This window comes from Dicentrarchus labrax, unplaced genomic scaffold, assembly GCF_905237075.1.
Source record: "Dicentrarchus labrax unplaced genomic scaffold, dlabrax2021, whole genome shotgun sequence".
Taxonomy (NCBI): domain Eukaryota; kingdom Metazoa; phylum Chordata; class Actinopteri; family Moronidae; genus Dicentrarchus; species Dicentrarchus labrax.
Window position 1 is genome coordinate 21,551,151 of NW_026136704.1, and position 21,289 is coordinate 21,572,439.

The 21,289-nt window shown below is 40.0% G+C and overlaps 2 protein-coding genes across 3 annotated transcripts in view; one reads left to right on the top strand and one right to left on the bottom strand.

Moving 5' to 3' along the window:
• Positions 1–2,042: 2,042 nt before the first annotated feature.
• Positions 2,043–13,525, bottom strand: nmd3 (NMD3 ribosome export adaptor). 2 transcript variants are annotated; one of them, XM_051399435.1, is made up of 16 exons: positions 13,432–13,525; positions 12,915–13,017; positions 11,805–11,939; positions 11,564–11,660; positions 11,072–11,152; positions 10,384–10,512; positions 9,163–9,253; positions 8,357–8,435; positions 7,809–7,905; positions 7,043–7,160; positions 5,014–5,159; positions 4,510–4,622; positions 4,339–4,411; positions 3,599–3,705; positions 2,777–2,847; positions 2,043–2,587 (listed from the first exon to the last, which is right to left on the bottom strand). In XM_051399435.1, the coding sequence occupies exons 2-16, from the start codon at positions 12,956–12,958 to the stop codon at positions 2,454–2,456; spliced, it is 1,515 nt and encodes a 504-aa protein (XP_051255395.1). In that variant the 5' UTR covers positions 12,959–13,017; positions 13,432–13,525; the 3' UTR covers positions 2,043–2,453. The 2 variants fall into 2 exon arrangements, with proteins under 2 accessions (XP_051255395.1, XP_051255394.1); XM_051399434.1 differs by having other exon boundaries at positions 13,398–13,511.
• A 2,366-nt stretch (positions 13,526–15,891) lies between these two features.
• The window catches only part of ppm1lb (protein phosphatase, Mg2+/Mn2+ dependent, 1Lb), a 45,720-nt gene continuing 40,322 nt past the window's right edge, over positions 15,892–21,289 (top strand). Inside the window, exon 1 of the mRNA XM_051397861.1 lies at positions 15,892–16,945. Within this exon, the coding sequence (XP_051253821.1) occupies positions 16,547–16,945 (399 nt within the window). The 5' untranslated portion in view covers positions 15,892–16,546. The remainder of the gene's footprint in view (positions 16,946–21,289) is intronic.

The following is a 21,289-nucleotide window of genomic DNA, read 5'->3' on the forward strand; positions in this document are numbered from 1 at the left end:
GAAATCAGGCATACAGCTAGGAAATCTTATCTCCTATCTGCACAAGGGTTGCTGACCTGCTCAGTTCTTGCACTTGACAACACTATACATTATTGATATGTAAACACAGCCAGTGCCGCCGTGGCGCAGTGGCGCACCGGTTACGCATGGACACTGCAATTTTGTTAGCATCACAAGTATGGGAACTGGTTTCAAATGCCAGACATATTGCATAAAGAAACCCCCCTTGCAGAAGTTTAATGTTTAATATAAATATCAGTTGCTGTCCTTACATGAACTGTCCTGATCTGCTACGCTACCAGTATTTAGCAAATCAGTATTTAAATTACACAACAAGTCTCTTTTGGTTTTAATAGCTCATGTGCTGATGTGAATCAAAGCTCCAACAACATGCCATTGGTCTTCTTTTACTGTGACGGTGAGGCCGTAATACTAGAAACTGGGTAAAAGGGGTTAATAGAGGTAAAGCATTTGGGTTCAGTTTGTGCACATGCAAAGATGATGAGAAAATCAGGTCAACAGGAGGGTGATCAGAAGAAGAGGAGAACCCCTGCTCTACATTGTTGTTGCTCCCACCCACACTCCCCCCACACATACAAACCCCCAGAGGGAATTCAACTCATTCACTTTCCCAAGTAGATCTGATTACTGTTAACGACTCAGCTCAGGTTTGTGAAAAACAAGACTGGGCCTCCTCCTCCTCCCTCTTCATGTTAGAATGTGAGACATGTCACACAGACTAATACACGCTGAAATAGACACATTCCTCTGGTGTCTTAGATTACATAAAGCTTCATATCAGTAGGTCTGCACAGCCATGCAACGCACCTGGTTGACAAAAGATGATGAACCCCCAAAATCATCAGGGATCATGATAAATGCAGATGTTTGGAGGCATTTTAAGCACTTTTAAATCATTTTTAAGGCAAACTGAGGAACACAAGGTGCCCTCCACCTGTTTCAGGTACCACCACAGGCACATTCCATTCTGGTTTAAACAGATGCAGCGACTTCCTGATCAGTTTGTTTTCCTTTTCTAATATGTAGACTTTTATGTTGTGCTTTCAATATGTTGTTTTGTTTTAATCCTTCCATGAGCACAAAACATGAAGTGTTAGGATTACATACTAAACTGCTACCAGAGCATCAAACAACATAAAATCTGCATAACATCTGAAAGATTTTAGATAATTATTGCTTTACTTATTACCATCAATGAATAACGTTACTAATTGAAAAGCCCCTAATTTGACAGCTTATGTGCAAGATAATTTGTTTTGAAGGGCATTTCTTGGTGCAAAGTATTCAAATGGTAAACGTATTATTTTGCAGATACAGAGTGGACTAGCACTGATGTGAAGCTTCAATCTGTGTATGTGTGCATCTATGGTTCATAAGAGCTGTTTACACAGAAGCCTTTTCTCTGATTGGTGGTACATCACTCCAGATATGAGGACATCAATGTAATTCAGTGCAGCCTTGATCCTGAATTGTATGTCCAGCTTCAGCCAATATCAGAGCACAGACAGCTGAAAAGGTGGTGCAGCTGGATGAGTGTCTGAATATTGTGCATGGCAGCCAAATAACACCATTAACAGGCTTGGCCCAGCTAGTTAGGTTATTTGAATGCATTACCTCCCTTCTCTAAGTAGTCCAAAGCTCCCTCTGGTGGATTTGTACATAAAAGTACTTGAAAGAATACTGTCCCAATTTTGTGCTACATGCTGATTCTCAGCAGGTTTTGAGTATGTACTGTCTTCCCACTAGAAAAGTGACACAGTACAGACAGTACTAAATACGGTGCCACTCCCACAGGGCACAAAGTAGGAGCTGCTCACAGCTGGTAAAACCTTTAAATAAACTGTGGATGGTAGTGAAAGGGCAAATAAATCACGCAAAACAAAAATAAGTATTATTATCTTAGGAAAAAACATTTTGATGCGTTTTCTATGACAATCAGTATGTAGTACATATTGTATATAATCAGTATGTAGTATGGATTTGGGACAAGGCTAATATCAGAAAAATATAAATGAAAAGTGTTCATTAGGACAAATATTTATTTTGATATATAGTGAACTAGTAGCACTCTCGTTTCCACATCACTTCAAATTTTAAATGAAAAGGGGGAAAGAGCATTTTACAAATAGCTGAAAATCTAAATGTTGTAGGCCCACTGTGAAGATGAGGTGAATGATCAGTTTAAACAACTGAAAGTCTCTCAGCAGAACTGTATTTGTTACTATGTGGCACCATTATAACCCACAGTTTATGGGTTTTAACTGTAATGAGTCATTACACCACAGTCTGATGAGCTGTGGATTTTGTTCAGTATAACACATTATTTGTTGGATCCGTCCTCAACATGCTGTCAGTTCAAAATGGGAGGCCTCAGCTCAGTGTTGTATTTGACAGATCAGCTGTCAGCGTCACAAAGGCAGGATGGCAACCGCCTAGTCTGTCATCATGTCAGCGCCCTCTTCTCCTGTGGCATCAGTTAGGCTGAGCTCCTCCAGCATCTCCACCAGGGAGATACGTGGTGCTCCGTCATCATCGGTGTCGCTCTCCACTGGGATCTTTGACGCATCTGAAATTAGAAAATCAACCTCTATTCATTACCTATCCGATACATCACTTACAACAAAGGACGTGATACTAGATCTATTAGCATCGACAGTAAATGAGTCGTAAGTTGAGCTGCAACAATGGAAACAAACATCTCAGATTTCAGGGCGGAAATCTGGGTATGCCGTTGCTGCTGTGTGCAGCTGCTCACCTCTGTAGATGTTAACATTCTTCCTCAGAGCCTCATCCTCCTCCAGGTCCTCCAGGAAGTCCTGGTATTGTCTGAAGACAGAAAAGCAAGTTAAAGGAAAACCCATGTGGTACAAAAATACAGGGAAAAATATATGCACAGGATATTGGCACATTTTCAGCCTATTCACTTAATAACCAAAACAATGCCATGTCTTTAGTCATCACATCAGGTATCTTAAGTGTTTTCCCTCATTTACTTGGCAGAAAACAAATTTTCCTCACAGCCTCAAAAAGCACTTGCAGATGAAACTTGTTGGTTTAGGTTTTTCTTATTGCTCTGTGCCATAGAGCTCCAGTGCTGTCCAAAAACCACATGAATGGGCCACACTGTCTGAGTGACATGTTTTTAAATGGAGTCAAAAACAGTTCTGCAACTGTAATTCTCTAGAAAACTAAATATATATTGCACATTTGAAAATAGATCCCAACAAATGCTCCATTACTCCTGTTTGACAAATGTTTGCTAAAAACTTCAGTGCCAAGATGTTTTAGTAGATTAATTAGCCTTTTTGCAAAGTATACATTCCTGACTTTTAGATTTACGTTTCAAGCAGGAATAGGGGGGTCTGAATGCTGCAGACAGGGTGGGGAATTCAGAGACCAGTGCATTGTTGTTTTGAGCCTTTTAAAATAACCAAAAATATAGAATATCACTAGTTTCATCCTTTAAAGATGACGAGTTAAACATCAGAGATGCAAACCGAGCAGCATTTTAGAAAATGACAGGCTCTGACTGTGAGGGCAAATCCTTGAGGTTTGAATTCAGAAACTCAGCTCCTACCTCTCATCATCCGTATCCATGCCCTCGCGGTCTTTGTCCATCTCCTGCAGTTTCCAGTTCCTGCGCTTCGCCCTCCTGTTGCGGTCATAGCTCTTCTTGATCAGCACCTTAGAGAGGCCACATTCAGGGTTGTTAATTAATACACAGATTGGCTACATACCTTTCTCATGTGATGCTATAGTGCTACAGTGACTTATTCTACTTTCAGGAGTATAAAGTACAATATAAAACATTTAATGTCATCATGTACATACTGAAAGCTTTGATTACTTTAGGGTTTTCTTGACCCTACAAAATGATACAATATATGAATAACACAGAATGTAAACAATTTTTATCCTGCAAATTCCATCATAGTCAAGACAGAACTTAAAAATAAAAGATATGCCAACAACTTTAACATTTCTTCCTTAGCAAAACAAAATACTTTAAAATATTTGTATATAAACACTATAACCCAACATAAAATACTCAACTTATTTCGGTATTCAAAGGTTTTTCAAATGTTCTAGAAACAAATGAGTTACAGCAGTTGTTTCAGCTATGCACCGGTACAGGAAATTAAAATCAGCATACCGGTTCATCTAGAATATCGCCCTGCACTAAAAATGATTATTTTTCCAAGAAAATGATCAAATGTACAGTCAGTATTTTATCTTGCCACCAGAGGTCAGTGTTAATCAAGTCGACAAGAGGACCAGGTTTATTCACTGAGGATTTACTGTGCAGGTGAGTCTTACCACATCAGGAACGTGGTGAGGATTCATCTTATTCAGGTATTCATCGTTGACGTTAGAATTGGCAAAGTCAAACCTGTACGGTGAGAAATGTGCCATTAAACCTAAAGCTCACAGCCTGCCATCAATCTTTACTACCAACATCTGATAATAACTCAATAACCTCATACTCACCCCAGCACCAGGTCTCCGATGTTGAGCAGGTGGCCCAGGAATGTACGGCAGTGATACTGCTGACTGGTGTTCATCTCTGATGTTTTCTGAACCCACACCTCAGCCAGGGTGTGCTGTAACACACACACACACACACACACACACACACACACACACACACACACACACACACACACACACACACAGAGAATATAAATGTAGTTTCAAACAATTACTCTTGCTCTTTTCCTCCAAATTGTTCCGACAGTTGTATCGATACTAATACAACATTCAGACAGAGGAAAGAGAGGGCGAACATGGTCCGTACAAACCTCATTCCCTGCGCCATCGAAACAAACACTCCTGTGTGTTACTGTCGTTTTGGCTTGAATCCCACATACAGGCTCAGGGATAATGTAATGGTTCGCTATTGATTTTGCTTCCAAAAGAAAAGCAATGTTCCCTCATAATGCAATCTGTTCTGAAACAACACACACAAACAAACACACACACACACACACTCACCTTATTGGACCTCATGCCGGCTCCAGCACCCAGCTTCTGGTCTCTGATGACGTCAGTGTCCATAACGATGAACTCTTCCAGTTGCCGTGGGTTACAGAGACTGTTGAAGGGGTTGCGCCAGTATGTGTTCCCATCCACCTCAGCAACTAGTGTGTTAGAGATTATTTATGCATTTATTAGTGACATTTCTCCTCTGATAAGACTAGTCATTGGAGCTGACAGCCAAAAACATGAGCACCAATTATATAGTACTTTGTCATTTTTACTTGGCAGTTAACAAACTTGAAAAATGAGACTAATCATCCACTAACACAATCAACTTTTCAAGAAGTCTTGGCATGTTTGTTTAATATTTCTGACGACTCAAACTTCAACATATTCTAAATTCCTTTATGTAAAAGGAATATAAATCTGATTTCTCTGTCATTGTGTTTTTCCATCTGCATATATTCCAAATAAAGCAGACAGAACAGGTTTCTGTCGAAAGTGCAAGGAAACTGAACACAAGCAGACAAACAGCAACACAGATATTTTTAATGCCGGAGGTAATTGCCTATACCAAATCTGCCCAACAGAGCTCTGCCTCAAGGCGGTTTCTGCTATTCAGCCTGCTGAAAAACTTTGTGCAACAAAAATAGCCTGCTCTTTGAAGAGTAATTAAAAACGTGTGTGCTGCTTCCAAAATGTCAGAATTCTGTTGAAGCCTTTCACATACTGAACTGAAAAACATCATCACTAATTGTCACCATACTCTTATTGATTATAAATCCTTTCAAATAAGACAACTTTGCTGTGACAGCATGCATAATGCAAACTAAAAGTATGTTCTTTTTTTAAAAACCTTTTGTGAGTGTGTCTTGTGCTGTGTCGTGACTGGGAGCAGAGGGAAGCTGTTGAGTTAAAACAGCTGTGATGAACATGTGGCAAGCAGACTGGGGTCAGATTAGTGCAGCAGTGAAGGATTTCATCCAAGCATTGAATCTCCATGGTAATATAGAAGAATGCTTTTGAGCTTTTTTTTAAATTAAAATATAAAAAACACAAACGCATAAAAATTCTAAACTTGTAGCCGTGATTACCACATTTTAAATCCTAAAATACACCTCGACTGCAATGAAGTTTAGGGGTCAAACCAATAGTCCATTAGGCAATCAGCAGAAGATTAATGGGAACTATTAAGATAATCATTTAAATGATGTAAGTAATTTATCAGGCAAAAATATAAAGAAAAAATGTTTGGATTTGCAGCATTTGTCTAATGAAGTCATCCATCCATTATCTCCAACCACTTTTCCTTTGCAGGGTCGCAAGGGCTGGAGCCCACTGCAGCGGATATTGGACAAGAGGTGGGGTACAACCTGGACAGGTCACCAGTTCATCATAGGGCTGACGCATAGAGACAAGTAACCATTCACATACACGCCCCAGTGAAGCCAGCAGTCTAACTTAGGGCATCAAATAATGATTATTTAAGGTCAAATGGAAATAAAATAGTAATAATCTCCACGGCAATGCCTTCAAATTCAATTAACAATGATTTAAAACAGAAAAAAGCACCAGATACTCACATGCAAGGAGCTGGAACCAAAGAATGTCTTGGATATTTCATTTTTTAAATAAAATAAATGATCAAATATCAGAATTGTTGTTGAATAATTTTTATTCTAATTGATTCAGTATTAGTCTAATTAAATTTTTCTAATTAAGATTTTGTTTTCTACAAGCAACAATGAGACGAGTTTATAAGAATGTCTGCCCCCCTTCAATGTGTTCAAACATTTGGCGCTGAGCTCAATCTTGGGCTAAAGTCCGCATTATTAGAGAGCATGAAAAGCTTTGCCTGTACATAGAGCTCACATTACTGAATTAATGTGTGTAGTGATTCAAACTACGACTCAGCTGACGATAACCAGAAACACCAGACGGCAGCTATATTTAACCACAACAGGGTACATTGTAGTTAAATTGGTCTGTGGTGTCAGTTGGACCTGTTAAAACTCAGCAGGATTCAGGCGGTAGAGATACTCACTCTGCAGGGTGTTGGGATCGATGAGGTGGATGGTGCTGGTGACACGGACGCACACACACACTTGACCCATGTTCCCCAGGCTCTGAGCCAGCCGTGGTGAAAGGCACACTACGTTGTCCTGAAAACCAGACAAAACCACACAACCTGGGGTCAAACTGAGGTACAAGGGAAAGTAAAAAGACTTTGGACTTGACAAGTTCTTGATGCGTCCGAAAGCTTGTTTCTCAAAAGAAAGCCCTTGTTGTTTAACACAATAATAAAATTGAGCTGTTGATGCCAAAACAAACAAAAGCATCATTCAGATTCCTGTTTCCATTTATTAAAAATACCCTGTATGACCCCTATTATTCAAACATGCAATGAAAATACACTCAAATGTATTTGTTGCCATTTTTATGCACAGAACTAAAAGCTAAATGTCAAATGGGATTAAGCAACTATTGAAAATGATGAATACACACCTGTCAACAATCTAAACCCCCAACCTTAGTTTTAATGTTAAAGTATATTTAATTTACCATTATCAATAACCTGCAGCTATCCAAAAAACAAAATATAATGTTAAAGATTCTTGGCCAGCCTCAGGTTCCCATCTGCATATTATTTTTTACTAAACTAACAAAGTAATGGCTTCAGAGGCGATGTGTAAAGAAATATGACAGCTCTGGTTTGTTTGAGGCGAGGAGCAAATAGGGGTGTCTCTCAGCTCAGTGAACTCAAAAATCGAACTAGAAATTAAAAATAAATAAAACACATTGCTGTATACCTTGCAGACGGGTACGATCTCCATAGAGAAGGTGCTCTTATAGTTGTACGTGTTTGAATGGATGTCATGAGAGATCAGGCGCTGGGATGTCTTTGACCTTTAAAATGGAAAACAAAATGTATATTATTATCGCCGACATCATTCAGAGACACAGCACAGAGTTTACACTGTCCCAGACAAAACCATAACAATAAAAAGGGCCAACAAGATGTTCACCACACATTGTGTCGTCTAACACATCTTAACTGTTGAAGGTCATGTCAACATACTGTCTTCTACAGCCATTTTGATAGAAGCACAATAATGTGTTTTAAAAAAAAAAAAAAAAAAGGAAGAAGGCTATATTATCTGTTCTTGCATTTGTTTACTAAGGCAAATTATTCTTGTGTGACATTGACACATTTTCTCATAACCTTCTGGATTGTTGGATGAAAACAACCTCTGAAAATAAGCGGTCATAATCAGTTAAATAAAAAGGGGAAGGTTGTTCTACTAGTGAGTCTCATCAGACGATGATTTCATTAGGCACAATCTGAGGCGTTGCTCACCTGCAGGGCACAGTGCACTGGAGGAAGTCGACCATCTTCTGTGCGTGCTGCTTGGAGCCATAGTAGAAATCGATCCCGTCTGAGAGAGAAGAGTAACACCATCAAACCCTCCACCAATAAATTCATCACAGACGCACTTCACGGGTCATCACCATTGCAGAACACATATGCATGCAAACAACATGTACACGCACACACACGAGAGCAGATGAAGATGGGAGAAAATATGGCGGCCACATGTTGTAACCTTCGTAAAGCTTTTAAGTCCCGCCGAGATGTGGAGATGATTTAAATTACACATCTCAGCCAAAACTCCTCATCACAGTCCTGTCCAAGAGCAGAGAGAGCTGCTGCTGAGCTGTCACTCATTGCACAGCATGTGTGCCTAAGAGTGTGGATGCCTGTGTGTGTGATGTAACAGTTAGCATCTCTAAATAGGGTATAAATCAAGCTTGCATTGCAGGAATCTGGTGTGGAATGCCTGCTCTGATTACACCACACTGATTAGATGCCCAACGCATGCCCCACTGAGGCCCACGCGAGGACAGCTGTATGGACTGATTGGCGCCAGTGATACGCATGCATGGCTTGTTGTCTAGTACAGGAAGAGGTAATTAACACTTGACACCTCATTATGTTCTGCTTAGTTCTAATCCACATTAGTTACGCTGGTGAGGAATGACAAGTTTCCCGCTTTTCAGTGTAATTCAGTTAGAGGGTGTAAGGAAGATAGCAGGCCCCTCCATTCAAAGATATCTATACTAGCAGACATGGAAACATTTTATATAAAAAGGAAATTAACCTACCATGGATTTCTTTGATGTTGAGGGCATTCTGGTGGAGTTTATGCTTGAGGATCAGCTGCTCTAGATAGTAGAATGTCTTTTTATGAACGGTCTGTAAGAAAATAGATTTCTGTATCATGATCATACAGAACTTCATACATATATCTCCTTTTACTCTACAACTGGACTGAACTTCCCTGTTTCTGAGCAATCATCTAATCTCCATTGGCTACCATCTGTGTAGCATTGCAGCTATGCTCGGCTTACCCCCACACATCAGTGATAAAAAGGAAAAAGTGCAACCCTGGGATTTAGTGTTTTATTTCCTGCCAAATACATAGAGCTCCAATTTTGTTTTACATAAAACCTACAGAGACAGAGTTCAGGTTTTAACACGCAGTTGCTAAATTAACACAAAATAACTGGAATGTGAAAAGAAAGCATAAACCGAGTACACAAATGGAAAAATTAAAGGAACCACACTAGGGTAGGATTGTATTATAGCATCTAGTGGTATAGTTGCAGACTGCAACTCCCTCGCTTCACCCTCTCCTTGCGAGTGCAGAGGAAAAACTATCCTAGCCCCGCCCTAAAGCATACCCTGCTATTGTCTGTTTTACTCTTAATGGGACCATGATTTGCTAAATGAACATTATGCTGTATGGAAGAAGACTTAAAACTAGCGACTGAGACCATAAACTGATTAGGAAACTGTTTCCTGAGTTAATAAATCGTGTGAGAAGTCAGGTAATTTCTCCATAAGACTGTATGGTATCAGTGTGTTATTGCAGCCAATCAGGCTGCCCCCTGTGGCCATTTCATAGAATGCAGGTTTAAGACAATCAAATTATTATTACATTACATATTATTCATGTTTCAACTAATCCATACATACTTTCTAAAATTAAGCATAAAGCATGTATGCAAAGTATATCTACAAATATTTTTAAAGGGTTGAATATGCGTAACACTATTAGATTAGTATTTGTAACATTTGCTTTGTCTGTAGACAAACAGAACATCTATAGAGTATACGTAACAATTCATAAACATATCCTAATTAGGTTGTTTTTTGTGCCTAAACCTCACCAAACCTTTATTGGTGAAACAGTTGAACTGTTGAATCTTAACTAATAAGCTGTGGAAATATAATGTGAGTTCAGGTCAAATAAAACAGCAGATAACTAAATGAGAATAAAACAATTTATTTTTAGGTTATTTGATTAAAGCACAGACTCCTACCTTCTGCCTAACTTGAACCACGGCCTTCCAGAAGTCCTTGGCTTCCACACGGTGGCAGTCGTCACACATCTGGTACTGGATGACAAACTCGACCACAAACACCTGCTGTAAGATAGCGCCATTCATCACCTGGAGATGTAAAGACAGCAACAAGTTACACCATGTGCTCTAACTGCAGGACAAAACAGCAACAAAAACTCTGAACTCAGTCATTCACTTCTGGGAGAAATAAATTAAATAAAAACAAGTTTCCCTTTTAGATATATTTGAACAGTGGGATCTGGAGACCCTCCATTGGCACAAACAAAAGAGGTGGCCCTGAGAAACACAGGGCTCAGGTTCTCACTAAAGGTCAAGGAGATGAGATGACAGCCGCTGGCAAACCTCACTTCTCTCAAACACACATAACTCATTCAGGAACAGACGACTCTCTTTTAAGTTAATCTTGAAGTCTGTTCCATACATGATTATCTCAATGTTATTTAATAGTCTTTTGATGTGTGTGTTACACATTGACATTATTATCTTAACGTGTTAAACAAAAAGCTTGAATTTAAAACATAAACTGTGCTAACTGCCAATTACTACCTGAAACAATAACGCAGATAACCTTTAGATAAAAAAATAAAAAAAACGTTGCCCATCTGAAGGTCTCTGACCCCCCCCCCCTTCTTAACACTGTTCTTACCTCTTTCTGGATGGTCACTTTCATCTTAATCCTTTTTGAGTGTGGCTCTGTCCACAGGAAGCCGGCATCAATGAGACGCACCTGTAAAGAGAGAGGTGTTGTTGAATCCATGAAATAGCACTCGACTGAGTATTCACAATTATTCTAGTGAACATGGCGCACATTATCATGACAAATTAGATATATTGGGTGGACACAATATGATGGTAATGTAATTAATGAATTAATGAAATTCAAAGAAATGTACTGAAATTAATTCCTTCACAACTGACTAGGTATTCTTTTTGAAAATTAAAATACAAATATAATAAAAATAATTGGGCACAATAACAAGATGGGACTGAAACAAGCAGTTTAACATCAAAATCTAAATCATGACATCCAAATTTAAGAGGGGACATGCTAGAATTTATACCTGCGATGTTCATGTACACCTTTTGTGTCTGAGTGTAAATATGCTATTGTGTTTTGTTCAGTATAAATCACACTTACTTTGGTCATAGAGCTCTTGATTTTTTTCAGGCAAAGGGCCAGCAGTTCCCTGGACTCCAGGGCACACTGCACCCAGGAGGCTGGAGGCTGCAAGTACCTGCATGAAAGATAAGATATACATTCAAGCCTCAACTTTCCCCAACAGAATTTACCTGTGAATGTTTTCTGGAGGGAAACAATGATGCAATCTGTGTACCACACTGTAAGATAAACGTATGATTGCTTTGTGCATGTAACAAACCTTTCGCACTGCTTGCAGAAGTGCACTGTGACTTGCTTGGGGATTCCCTCTGAGATGTCTACCTGAGTACGCAGGCAGGCCACACACATGTTGGCTGGGTTGGGAGGAATGGGGACGCCACAGGTACAGCACAGGCTAGGGACGAGAATCAGAAATACTTTTATTGATCCCCGGGTGGAATTTTGTTTGTTACAGTTGTTCTACTGATACAACATTACATAAATAGTACTTATAATATCTAACACAATATAGAGAATATAAATGAATGTATATAATTATAGTAAAAAGTAAAAATAAAAATGGAAAATAGAAATATGATGAGACACTAAGAGATATAATAAGATAATAAGAGCCTATTAGTTAGATTTTACATCAGCTTATGATTCATCAGAATGAAGATTTGTCTCTGGCTTCGTCAAATCTACACTAACATTGTGCTTGAGAACAGTTGAACCTCCTCCTAGTTGCTGTGTTACAGAGCTTTGAAATAAATGTGACCCTTTATCCTCCAGACTGGGGACATATTCACACAATGTTGTGGAGATGGGAACTGGCAATGGACTAGAAAGTCCTAATGAAAAGATAACATATTTTGTAACAGCTCATGGTTTTGTGCCATATTGTGTATTTTTTGAATTTTCCAATACTAAGTTCTTTCAACTGTATTACATGGATGTGATATGCAACCTTGAAAAACAAAGATCACCTACAAATGTTTTACTATGATAGATTACCAGATGTCCAGTTAATCCAAATTGATTCATATTCTGAACTGACATAATCTGCCACGACAGAGGAAAGGAAATATTTAATACATCTGTCAATAAAGCAAAGTTGTGATAAACTTTTCTCATTGTGAAGATTTTGATTTAGAAAACACAGGCAACACTAATATCTCATAAATAATACCATTATTTTGTTTCCCTGCCTTTGAGAGTGCCTGCTTATTGGTGTGGTACACTTAAACAGAGCAATGAATGTTAATACTTACAGACATGTCTTTTATGTCAAAATGTCAGTCATGAGAAAGGCCTCTAGTGAATCAGGACTCACACAATACTACATATTTAAAAGACATAAATAACTTTATTTAAATTGTTTTTCACTCACATATTCCCCTGGCTGCTTGTGGCTGGAGCTTGCATGTACTCCATCCTTGTCACCTCAACAGCTCAGTGTATGTCAGTGGATCTTGGTGTAGCTCCAACGAGGTCTGAGGAGAGAAACATGACAGACTTTAACATTTAACTGGCCTTGTCACAGCTTTAGCACAGCTTCGACAGTCGCCATCACTGTGTAGCAAATAGCAGCTAAACTCACAACTAAACACAGGTAAATATGGAAAATATGGCCTCCTCGTTATGTGCACTTATTTCCAGACTTCCAGATCACAGAAACTATGCAGTACATGCTCTGTAGTCAACGCTGCTAGCTGATGCTGCACACTCAGTATCAGACAGTTAGCATTAAGAGGCTAAATTGCCGGTTTTGATGAGTGATTCTACCGGATATTCGCAGAGAAACAAACACACAGTCTCAACAAACAGTCAACGACAACTACAGCCGGCACAAACGAGCCGTGACAAAACGTACTGAAGTTATTTTTGACGGGAAATCCACAACACACCGCGAAGTGAAGTGACGCTCTCCACGTTTTCCCCACCGAGGAGCGAGGGAGGCTTGGTGACGTCATGCGGGACTCAAGGACCCCGGGCCTGTCTTTGTCTGCCTGAATAAATGTCCTTTAAAAGCGTTCAAATTAACTAAAGAGGCAAACAAAAGTCCAATTAAAAATATTATTGGCGTTAAATGCGTGTATTAGCTAGCCCCAAAAGTGAGGACTATCTTTATTATGTCCTATTTCGATATGAAATTCTGCCCTGCCACTGACAGCTAGAATATAATATGGATATGTCATACAAAATGTATTAGGCTAAAGGTCAGCAAAGTGAATGAATAACTTATTAGGAAAATATTTTATGAGAAATGTATACCATGTTAGACGATATCAGATCTTGACTTGGACAGAAAAATAATTAAGTAGGATTCCATATGTGCATGTAGCCTTTCTATTTATTTAGGTTTTTTTTATTAAACTCGCTGTCTGGACCTATTTGAAAATAATTTCAGCAATAATATTATAGCAAGGACAGTCTAGCATTTATTTTTTAAGTATATTTGCTTCAGGAGTGTTTGAATTTTTATGTCCCGCTCACAATTCAAATAACAGACCTGGTAACCTCAACATTCATAAACAACACCTGCATGCAGAATTGCATTTATTTCCCCTCTAACTACGGCCATATGGGGCCAAAATGAACTGCTATTTACCCCTCTGTTCCTCTCACTCTGTGCAACAGGTAGTACACTTATGCTGGAGTATGATATGACCCCAGGTTGGCTGTGTGGTGTTTTGATAACACACAGTTTGTAGTATTGTGGAATATGTACCATGTATGCACAAAGCCAGCTGAAAATAATGAGGGTCTTAAGACTAGATTTTTACACAAGGACCCTCCTCAAGACATGGTCGCAAGATCAGGTAATAATTCACCCCCCCCCCCCCCCCCAATCAAAAATCTATTGCCACCAGGGGCTTGTGGGACCCTTTTGTGCCTGGGGTCCCTGGGCAGTTCCTAATCCAGTTAATCTACTTTATGAGTCTGATTTTGTCAGTTGTTAGTTAAATTAACAAAGTTAGGCCCCACGTGTTTTAACATCTATATAATTAATCAATTTACGGTCTTTGGGAACACCTGTGGTGTGACAGCTCTCTGGACGCCTTCACGTGCTGTCGGAAATATCTAAATTCAAAACGAGCGAACATTTACAATCATACTTTAAGTGAGCTAGTAAATTAACAATGACAGGAACCCTGTGAATGCTTTCGCTACCAAGATGTGAACAGTGTGCATGAAAGCCGTGCTGAAAATGGTAAATGTGTTATGGTCTTTTTATGGTCTTTTTTATTTAAATATTGTTTTAGTGCTTCTGTAGAACTAACTGGATACTAACTGAAATCAATTCAATTTAGTTGGGGAATTTAGATATTTTTGGGTCAGTTCAAGAGCTATGGCGCAGTGTTTTAGTGATCAAATTAATCTACAATATGTAAAGATGCAGTCAGTCTATTTTCACTGCTTCAGCTATCTTATTGTAACAGCCAGTCATCCTTGTGGGAAGGGTTGGGTGATAATTCAGTAATTTTATCAAATTTCAGTGAATATACTGATGATATGATCTTATCATTCAATAACTGTATTCTATCTCTATGTTTTCTTGATTTAAACCTAATTTTATTCTATTTTAATTAGGCTTTAATTGCATTTTAACTGTTGTGCTAATGCATTTCTTAAGCCCTTTGAATTGCCTGTCTGTTTGAAACATGCTATGCAAACAAAGTTTCCTTTCACATTTCTGTACTCAAATAACTTATAGCTACTGTGGAAGCTGCTATTTAGAGTTACATTTTTTGTTTGACATTTAAGGTCTCATGTTATATGAAACTGTGAAACACAATGAACCGCATTGACATCAGTTTGATTGTTTTGATTTTGCCTGGAAAAATATTAATATTACTATGCTAACTCCAACAATATAGGCTTATTTGTGAGTGCACTGACATTTTAAATTTAAAACTGATTTAAACACAAAACACAAAATAATGTAGGGCTGCACAATTAATCAAAATATTATTGAAATCGCAATGGCTAAGAGCAATGTGCAAATCGCAGATGCTGCAATGTTTTGATAAAGTTAATGTGTGACAAACAGCATTATAAAGCATTATATAAAGAACTGTAGTGCTGCAGAGATGCCCTGGACTACAAAAGTTGTTCTCGAGATGTTTGGTACAGATCCCAATAAATGTCACATCATTGTGATTTTTAATAGTTTTTATAGTGAAAATTAAATGTGTGACGCAAAAATGATAATAATAATAATCTGGAATCATAACGGAATACCTAAAAAAAATGAATTGTAACATCATGTTTTCACCATATTTAACTTTTTAATCAAACGCCTTAAGGTTTATTCTGTGGTCAGCAACTCGCTCCTTATTACGAGCTGCACCTGAAGGCAGCAGCACTCAGTCAGGCACCAGCGGAGAGTCGCAGGCAGTGTGGCAGCTGGGAATGTGAGGGTTTCTAACATAGACTGCTATTTTCAGGGGACTGGGAACACTAGCGGGGCTGGCCAGGAAGAGACTCAGCCCACAAGCTCCACTCTAGCCAACAACACTGGCTCACATTTGAAGTGGAAACAGGAGGTGTGTGTGGGGGGGTTGCGACCTGCGCTTTTCTCTCCGGGGGAGTCGGTGCCTTTCTCGGACCCCGTCGGATGGTCAACGGACAGCCGTTGGTGGCTCACTGCGGGGGCTGCGTGCTACAAAAAAAGAGGGAACCAACGGCTGACGAGCCGGGGATGAGAAGCGGTTGAACCAGTCGGAGAAAACGTGTTTGCCCACCTCTCTCCCGCCTCGGGCTGTGTGTTTGTGTCTGTGTATGTATGTCTGTGTGTGTGTGTATACGTACGCGTACCTCCTGTCTGGTGAGTCCGGTTAAAAAAATGCAATGAAACCTCTTTTTTGTTGAGTTTAATGTGTCCCGGTGTGAAACGCTCGGTTAAATGCGCCCGTTTCGCCGCTGCCAAGCAACTCACGCCAACGACGATGGACTGAAATCTGCGGCGGGCGCCACCGACACACAACCTGCCGCGATTCCCTGCGTGTAAATAAATAAATGATAGAGGATACAATGACCCTGCTGTCTCTGTTAGGTCGGATCATGCGTTATTTTCTGCTCAGACCGGAGACTTTGTTCCTGCTGTGTATCAGCCTGGCTCTGTGGAGTTACTTCTTCCACACGGACGAAGTGAAGACCATCGTCAAGTCCAGCCGGGATGCGGTCAAGATGGTCAAGGGGAAAGTGGCGGAGATGATGCAGAACGAGAGGTTCGGCGGGCTGGACGTCCTGGACCAGGATTTCTCCAAGACCTGGGAGTTCAAGAGCAACAACGTGGCCGTGTACTCCATCCAAGGCCGGCGAGACCACATGGAGGACAGGTTCGAGGTGCTCATGGACATCGTCAACAAGAGCCACCCGTCTATATTTGGGGTCTTTGATGGCCATGGAGGAGAGGTGAGTGCGCTGTGGTGGAGAACAAAAAGGGAAAGCAAGGTGTCTCCTTTGGCATCCAGTCCATAGACTCTGTGTGGGTACCCAGGGGGCCCTAAACTGAGCTATAGGGGCTTTAAAGTCTCAGGTCAAGTGTGTTTTTGTATTTATATTTGTTTTAAACTCTGCTTTAAAGACACATGTCAGAAAAAGTATTAAATCCGCAAGTGAAACAAAGTGGAGCGAGCCAAAATTTAGATTAAAGTATCGATATTAGGACTGCAACTAACTATTAATTTGTCTTTAGACAATTAGATCAATAAATAGCTTCAATAAATGTCAATTGCCCATCAGAAGTCACCAGTGTTACCACCTGCTTTCTTGTGAACCAGCTGCTCCTTTCAGAGCCAATGTTTGTGTCAGCTGATGAATAAGTGATGTATGTAATTAATTTATTAGATTTGATTGGATTTACATAAGATTGGTGTGTGGATGTGAGGATGGCTGTGGATATTTGCAGGGGCCGGCTCAACCTGCCAGGGGGAAAATTGAGCGGCCCCTCATTTGCTGTATGGTAATTTTCTTAAAAAGGAATTAATTTGGGTACCAAACCGAAATAATTAAGGTCTTTAAACTAAACTTTGATGCAAAGACCCTCTTTAAGAAGGTTGGGTAATAAAACAGGACCCACTTTATGGCTTTAATCATCTCATCTGATGTGTGTTAGTAGAGCATATTCCCATACAAGTTTTCAATTGAATTGCAAACCAGCTGACACACAGCAAGACTGGAGCTATCGGGGCCACTGGAAGCAATCGATCATTCACCTTTGTCCATTTGTCATCGAGTATTTGTGGATAAGTGGAGCAGGGGGCCCCCACTGTGCGTAGGAGCCCATAATTCCTTGCTACAGCCCTGTGCACACATTCACCCACACTCACTCTGTTCTCTTCCAAATGGCAAGGCAACTGCATCTTGTCTATTTACAGCTTAAAATCATGCCAAAAATATCCATCTCTCGTCTTTTTTTTTGCCAAAACATTTTTTTAGGATGCAGACAGCATAGGCCCCGTGGTCTAACGTGATTATAGCTGGAAGGAGGAGGACGAACTCAAATCGGTGTGCTTTAGAGGCAGCTAGCTGAGCTCAACACTATGAGAGCATAACGTGAAGTGGGTCATTAGATCACTGATTTGCTGGTTGCTGTCCACCCCCAGTCAATACTTGTTGGCAGCTAAGAAATCTAATTTCTTTCTGCTTTCTTGGTGCTAACTAATGTTGTTGTTGTTGATGTTGTTTGACATGAGCACATGAACGTGGCAGTGCATTCAGAGTGAAGAGCTTTGCAAAGCAATTCACAATGAGACCCTTTAAATAAGTTGTCAGCTATAGGGACAAAGAGCATTGGAGATGGCGCCACAGTTAGACGGAAAGATGAAAACACTGATTTATCATGAAGTCATGGCACGCTTGAACACTGGCATTGTTTCTTAGGATTTCAACCATGAACTCAGCCGACAGTCTTGATGTGACAGAGCCACACGGGATAAAAACACACACAAACTGTACGTGACAGTGTATCCCGCTTTTCTTCTGTCTCTAACCTTCTTGTATTCTCTTACTTCAGCTTGTGCATTAAACATTACACATTTTTTGATCAGCCAGTTCTGGTTGCTGAGGAACTCGGTGCTGTTTTGGGCCTGACAGCGACTTCGTCTTCATTCTGAATTTGACTGCTGTGGTCTGATTGAGGCCGAACGATAACATGCTAAAAATAGGCAGCCAAAGGCATAGAGGATAGCTGTTCTTTTAGGGGAAATTAAATTTTAGGCCGCGGTGCTGACTGCTGCAGCTTTTGACCAAAAGTGGTCATTGGATTGTTTTTCCTTGCGGCCTTTTTCCCCATGCTTCTTCCCTCTGTGGAGTTCCTTTTTCGAGCCCGGTGACCTAACCTGTGAGCCCTGCTGCAGCTACCGTAACCACACATATGATTAAGAGACTAGGAGAAATAAATACTGAACAGAAGATACATGTTTGTATTTGTGACAGAAAGAGGAGAAAACGAGTGGGAGAGCATCAATGGTGAGAGTAAGAGCAAAAATGAGAAGGTTCAGATGTAGGCGAGAGGCTGTCTTATCGCTGCATGTCCATGGGCAACAATTTGGTCTTTTTTCATTCCCACGCCCTCTTTTGAAGTGTGTGAAATGGTTGCCAGACAGCAGCCTTCAGAAACAACTTCCTCTGTTTAGCGAATCTAGATTTTTTTCTTTCAGCCAGAGGGCATTGAATAAAGCAGAGGGATGCTGTATGGCCCAGGGCACCACCAGGAATACTGGCTGCCTCAGCTGGCTAGTTAGCAAGGTGGCAGCTGATTCAATTTCTTTCCACACACACACACACACACACTCGCTCATCTAAACCACATGCGCTGTCATTAAAAGCAGTGTTTGCACTTGTGTCAACATCTATCTGTCGTCCAGGACTTTGCATCAACAGGTCTCGGACACTGTTTACAAAGCCTGTGATGGACAGAAACGTAAAATACATTTTCACTGGAGTGCGAGTGCACCAGCTAATTAGAGTAGAGATTCAACAAAAACATCAAGGAAGGAGTAGTTGTTTCATCTCTAATTGGGTCTGCAACTGCAAAAAAATTATATTTTTCATTATTGATTAATCTTCTGATTAATTTCTCAATGCATCAAATAATAGATTTGTCTATAAAATGTTTCAATTGTCATAATTTCCTGACATTTTCAAATTGATTGTCAAAAACCCAAAGAGGAGACTAAGAAAAGCAGCAAATTCTCATATTTGAGAAGGTGAAAATAGATCATGTTCGGCATCTTTGATTGCAATAAGAGAACTTCAACTTCATCCTTTTTTTGCTTTTGTGGTTTGAGAAAGCATTTGCTCTCTTCCGTGTAACAACCTCATACATCGCTGAGTTATTGTGAGTGCATGTAATGTCTTGTGAAAGAAAATGAAGTAAGTAAATGGAGCTTTTGAAAGCTGGGAATCACAGCACCTGATGTAGTCACACTATCATTATTTCTGACTGGCAAAGCAATCGCACCGGTGAAAATGATGCAGGTAATAGATATTTTGCGGTCGGGGATGTATAAAAACACACATAATGCATCTTTAATGATAGACCTTAGGATAGGTAGTGTTTTAGACTTAGTTAGACATTTTGGGAAATGTGCTTATTCGCTTTCTTGCCAAGAAATAGATGTGAAGATCAATATCATGCCTAAGTCTGTGCATTAATTCTGGAGTTGGAGCCAGGAGGTTATTAGCTTAGCTTATCTTAGCATCAAGAGTGGAAGCGGAGGAAACGGCTAGTCTGACTGCAACAAAATCCTTACAAAAATCAAAACAATTTGTGATTTCTAGAAGAATTTATGTGGTGTAATTAATTCTTAACATTTCTTAACAAACAGCAGTTTGTTGCAAAACCCCAAAACTGTCATTTTTGTGTACGGACAAGGTACACCATGTCAATTAGTAGGTGTTTTTTCTTCACAGGCTAGCTATTTCCCACTGCTTCCAGTAGTTATGCTAAACTAAGCTAATCTCCACCTGGCTCTAGCTGCATACTAAACACGAGTGGTATCATCTCTCTCTCTCTCTCTCTCTCTCTCTCTCTCTCTCTCTCTCTCTCTCTCTCTCTCTCTCTTTTCAAGAAAGCGAATAAGTGAATTTTCCAAAATGTCAAATTATCCCTAACGCTGTCATTCTGCACTTGTACCATGGTTGGGGGGTTGGGGGGGGGGGGATTTGAATCCTGTGATCCCAGGATTTGATTCCAGCTTGTCGGAAGGTGGAAAGTTAAGAAATAAAACTGGATCCTGCAGCGTGTTCGACCCTGTCTACCACTGTACTGGAACCAATCAGTTTACTACCAGATAAATCATCAGTCAGTGTTGAATAACATCTGGAAATCTTTTTTTTTTCTTTATCTCTCCGCACCACACACCCACTAACACACACTAACGCAAATACAATTTTCAAAGTGTTAAAAATCGGTGTTTAATGTGAACATATCCATCGGCGGTCCCAGTCATATTAGATGTTGGCTCAGGGAGGGGATTTATCCATTAAATGGAGATTGATTTTTAGCTGACATATGGGAATAACCTGCATGAAAGTGATAACCCTGGGCCCTCCATCCATATAACGGCAATGTGAGCCATTTGTTCCTTTACTGGCATGTAGAGAGTCAGCCGTACTCTGCTGCTCCCTGCCTCACTGTCAGGATGTGGCTTCAGGCGCTGCAAAATTACCTTAACTGTGGAGTACAGAGAAAACACTCACTACAAGGCTGTTTAACTTGAGTGCGGGGGCTGCTTTTCTGTGTCTGTTTTG

Coding starts and splice junctions, on each gene's coding strand:
- nmd3 (XM_051399435.1), bottom strand. CDS start 12,958: ATGGAGTACATGCAAGCTCCAGCCACAAGCAGCCAGGGGAATAT. Junction 11,661..11,804: donor TTCTGCAAGCAGTGCGAAAG/GTTTGTTACATG, acceptor TCTTTCATGCAG/GTACTTGCAGCCTCCAGCCT. Junction 8,436..9,162: donor CAACATCAAAGAAATCCATG/GTAGGTTAATTT, acceptor CTTCTCTCTCAG/ACGGGATCGATTTCTACTAT.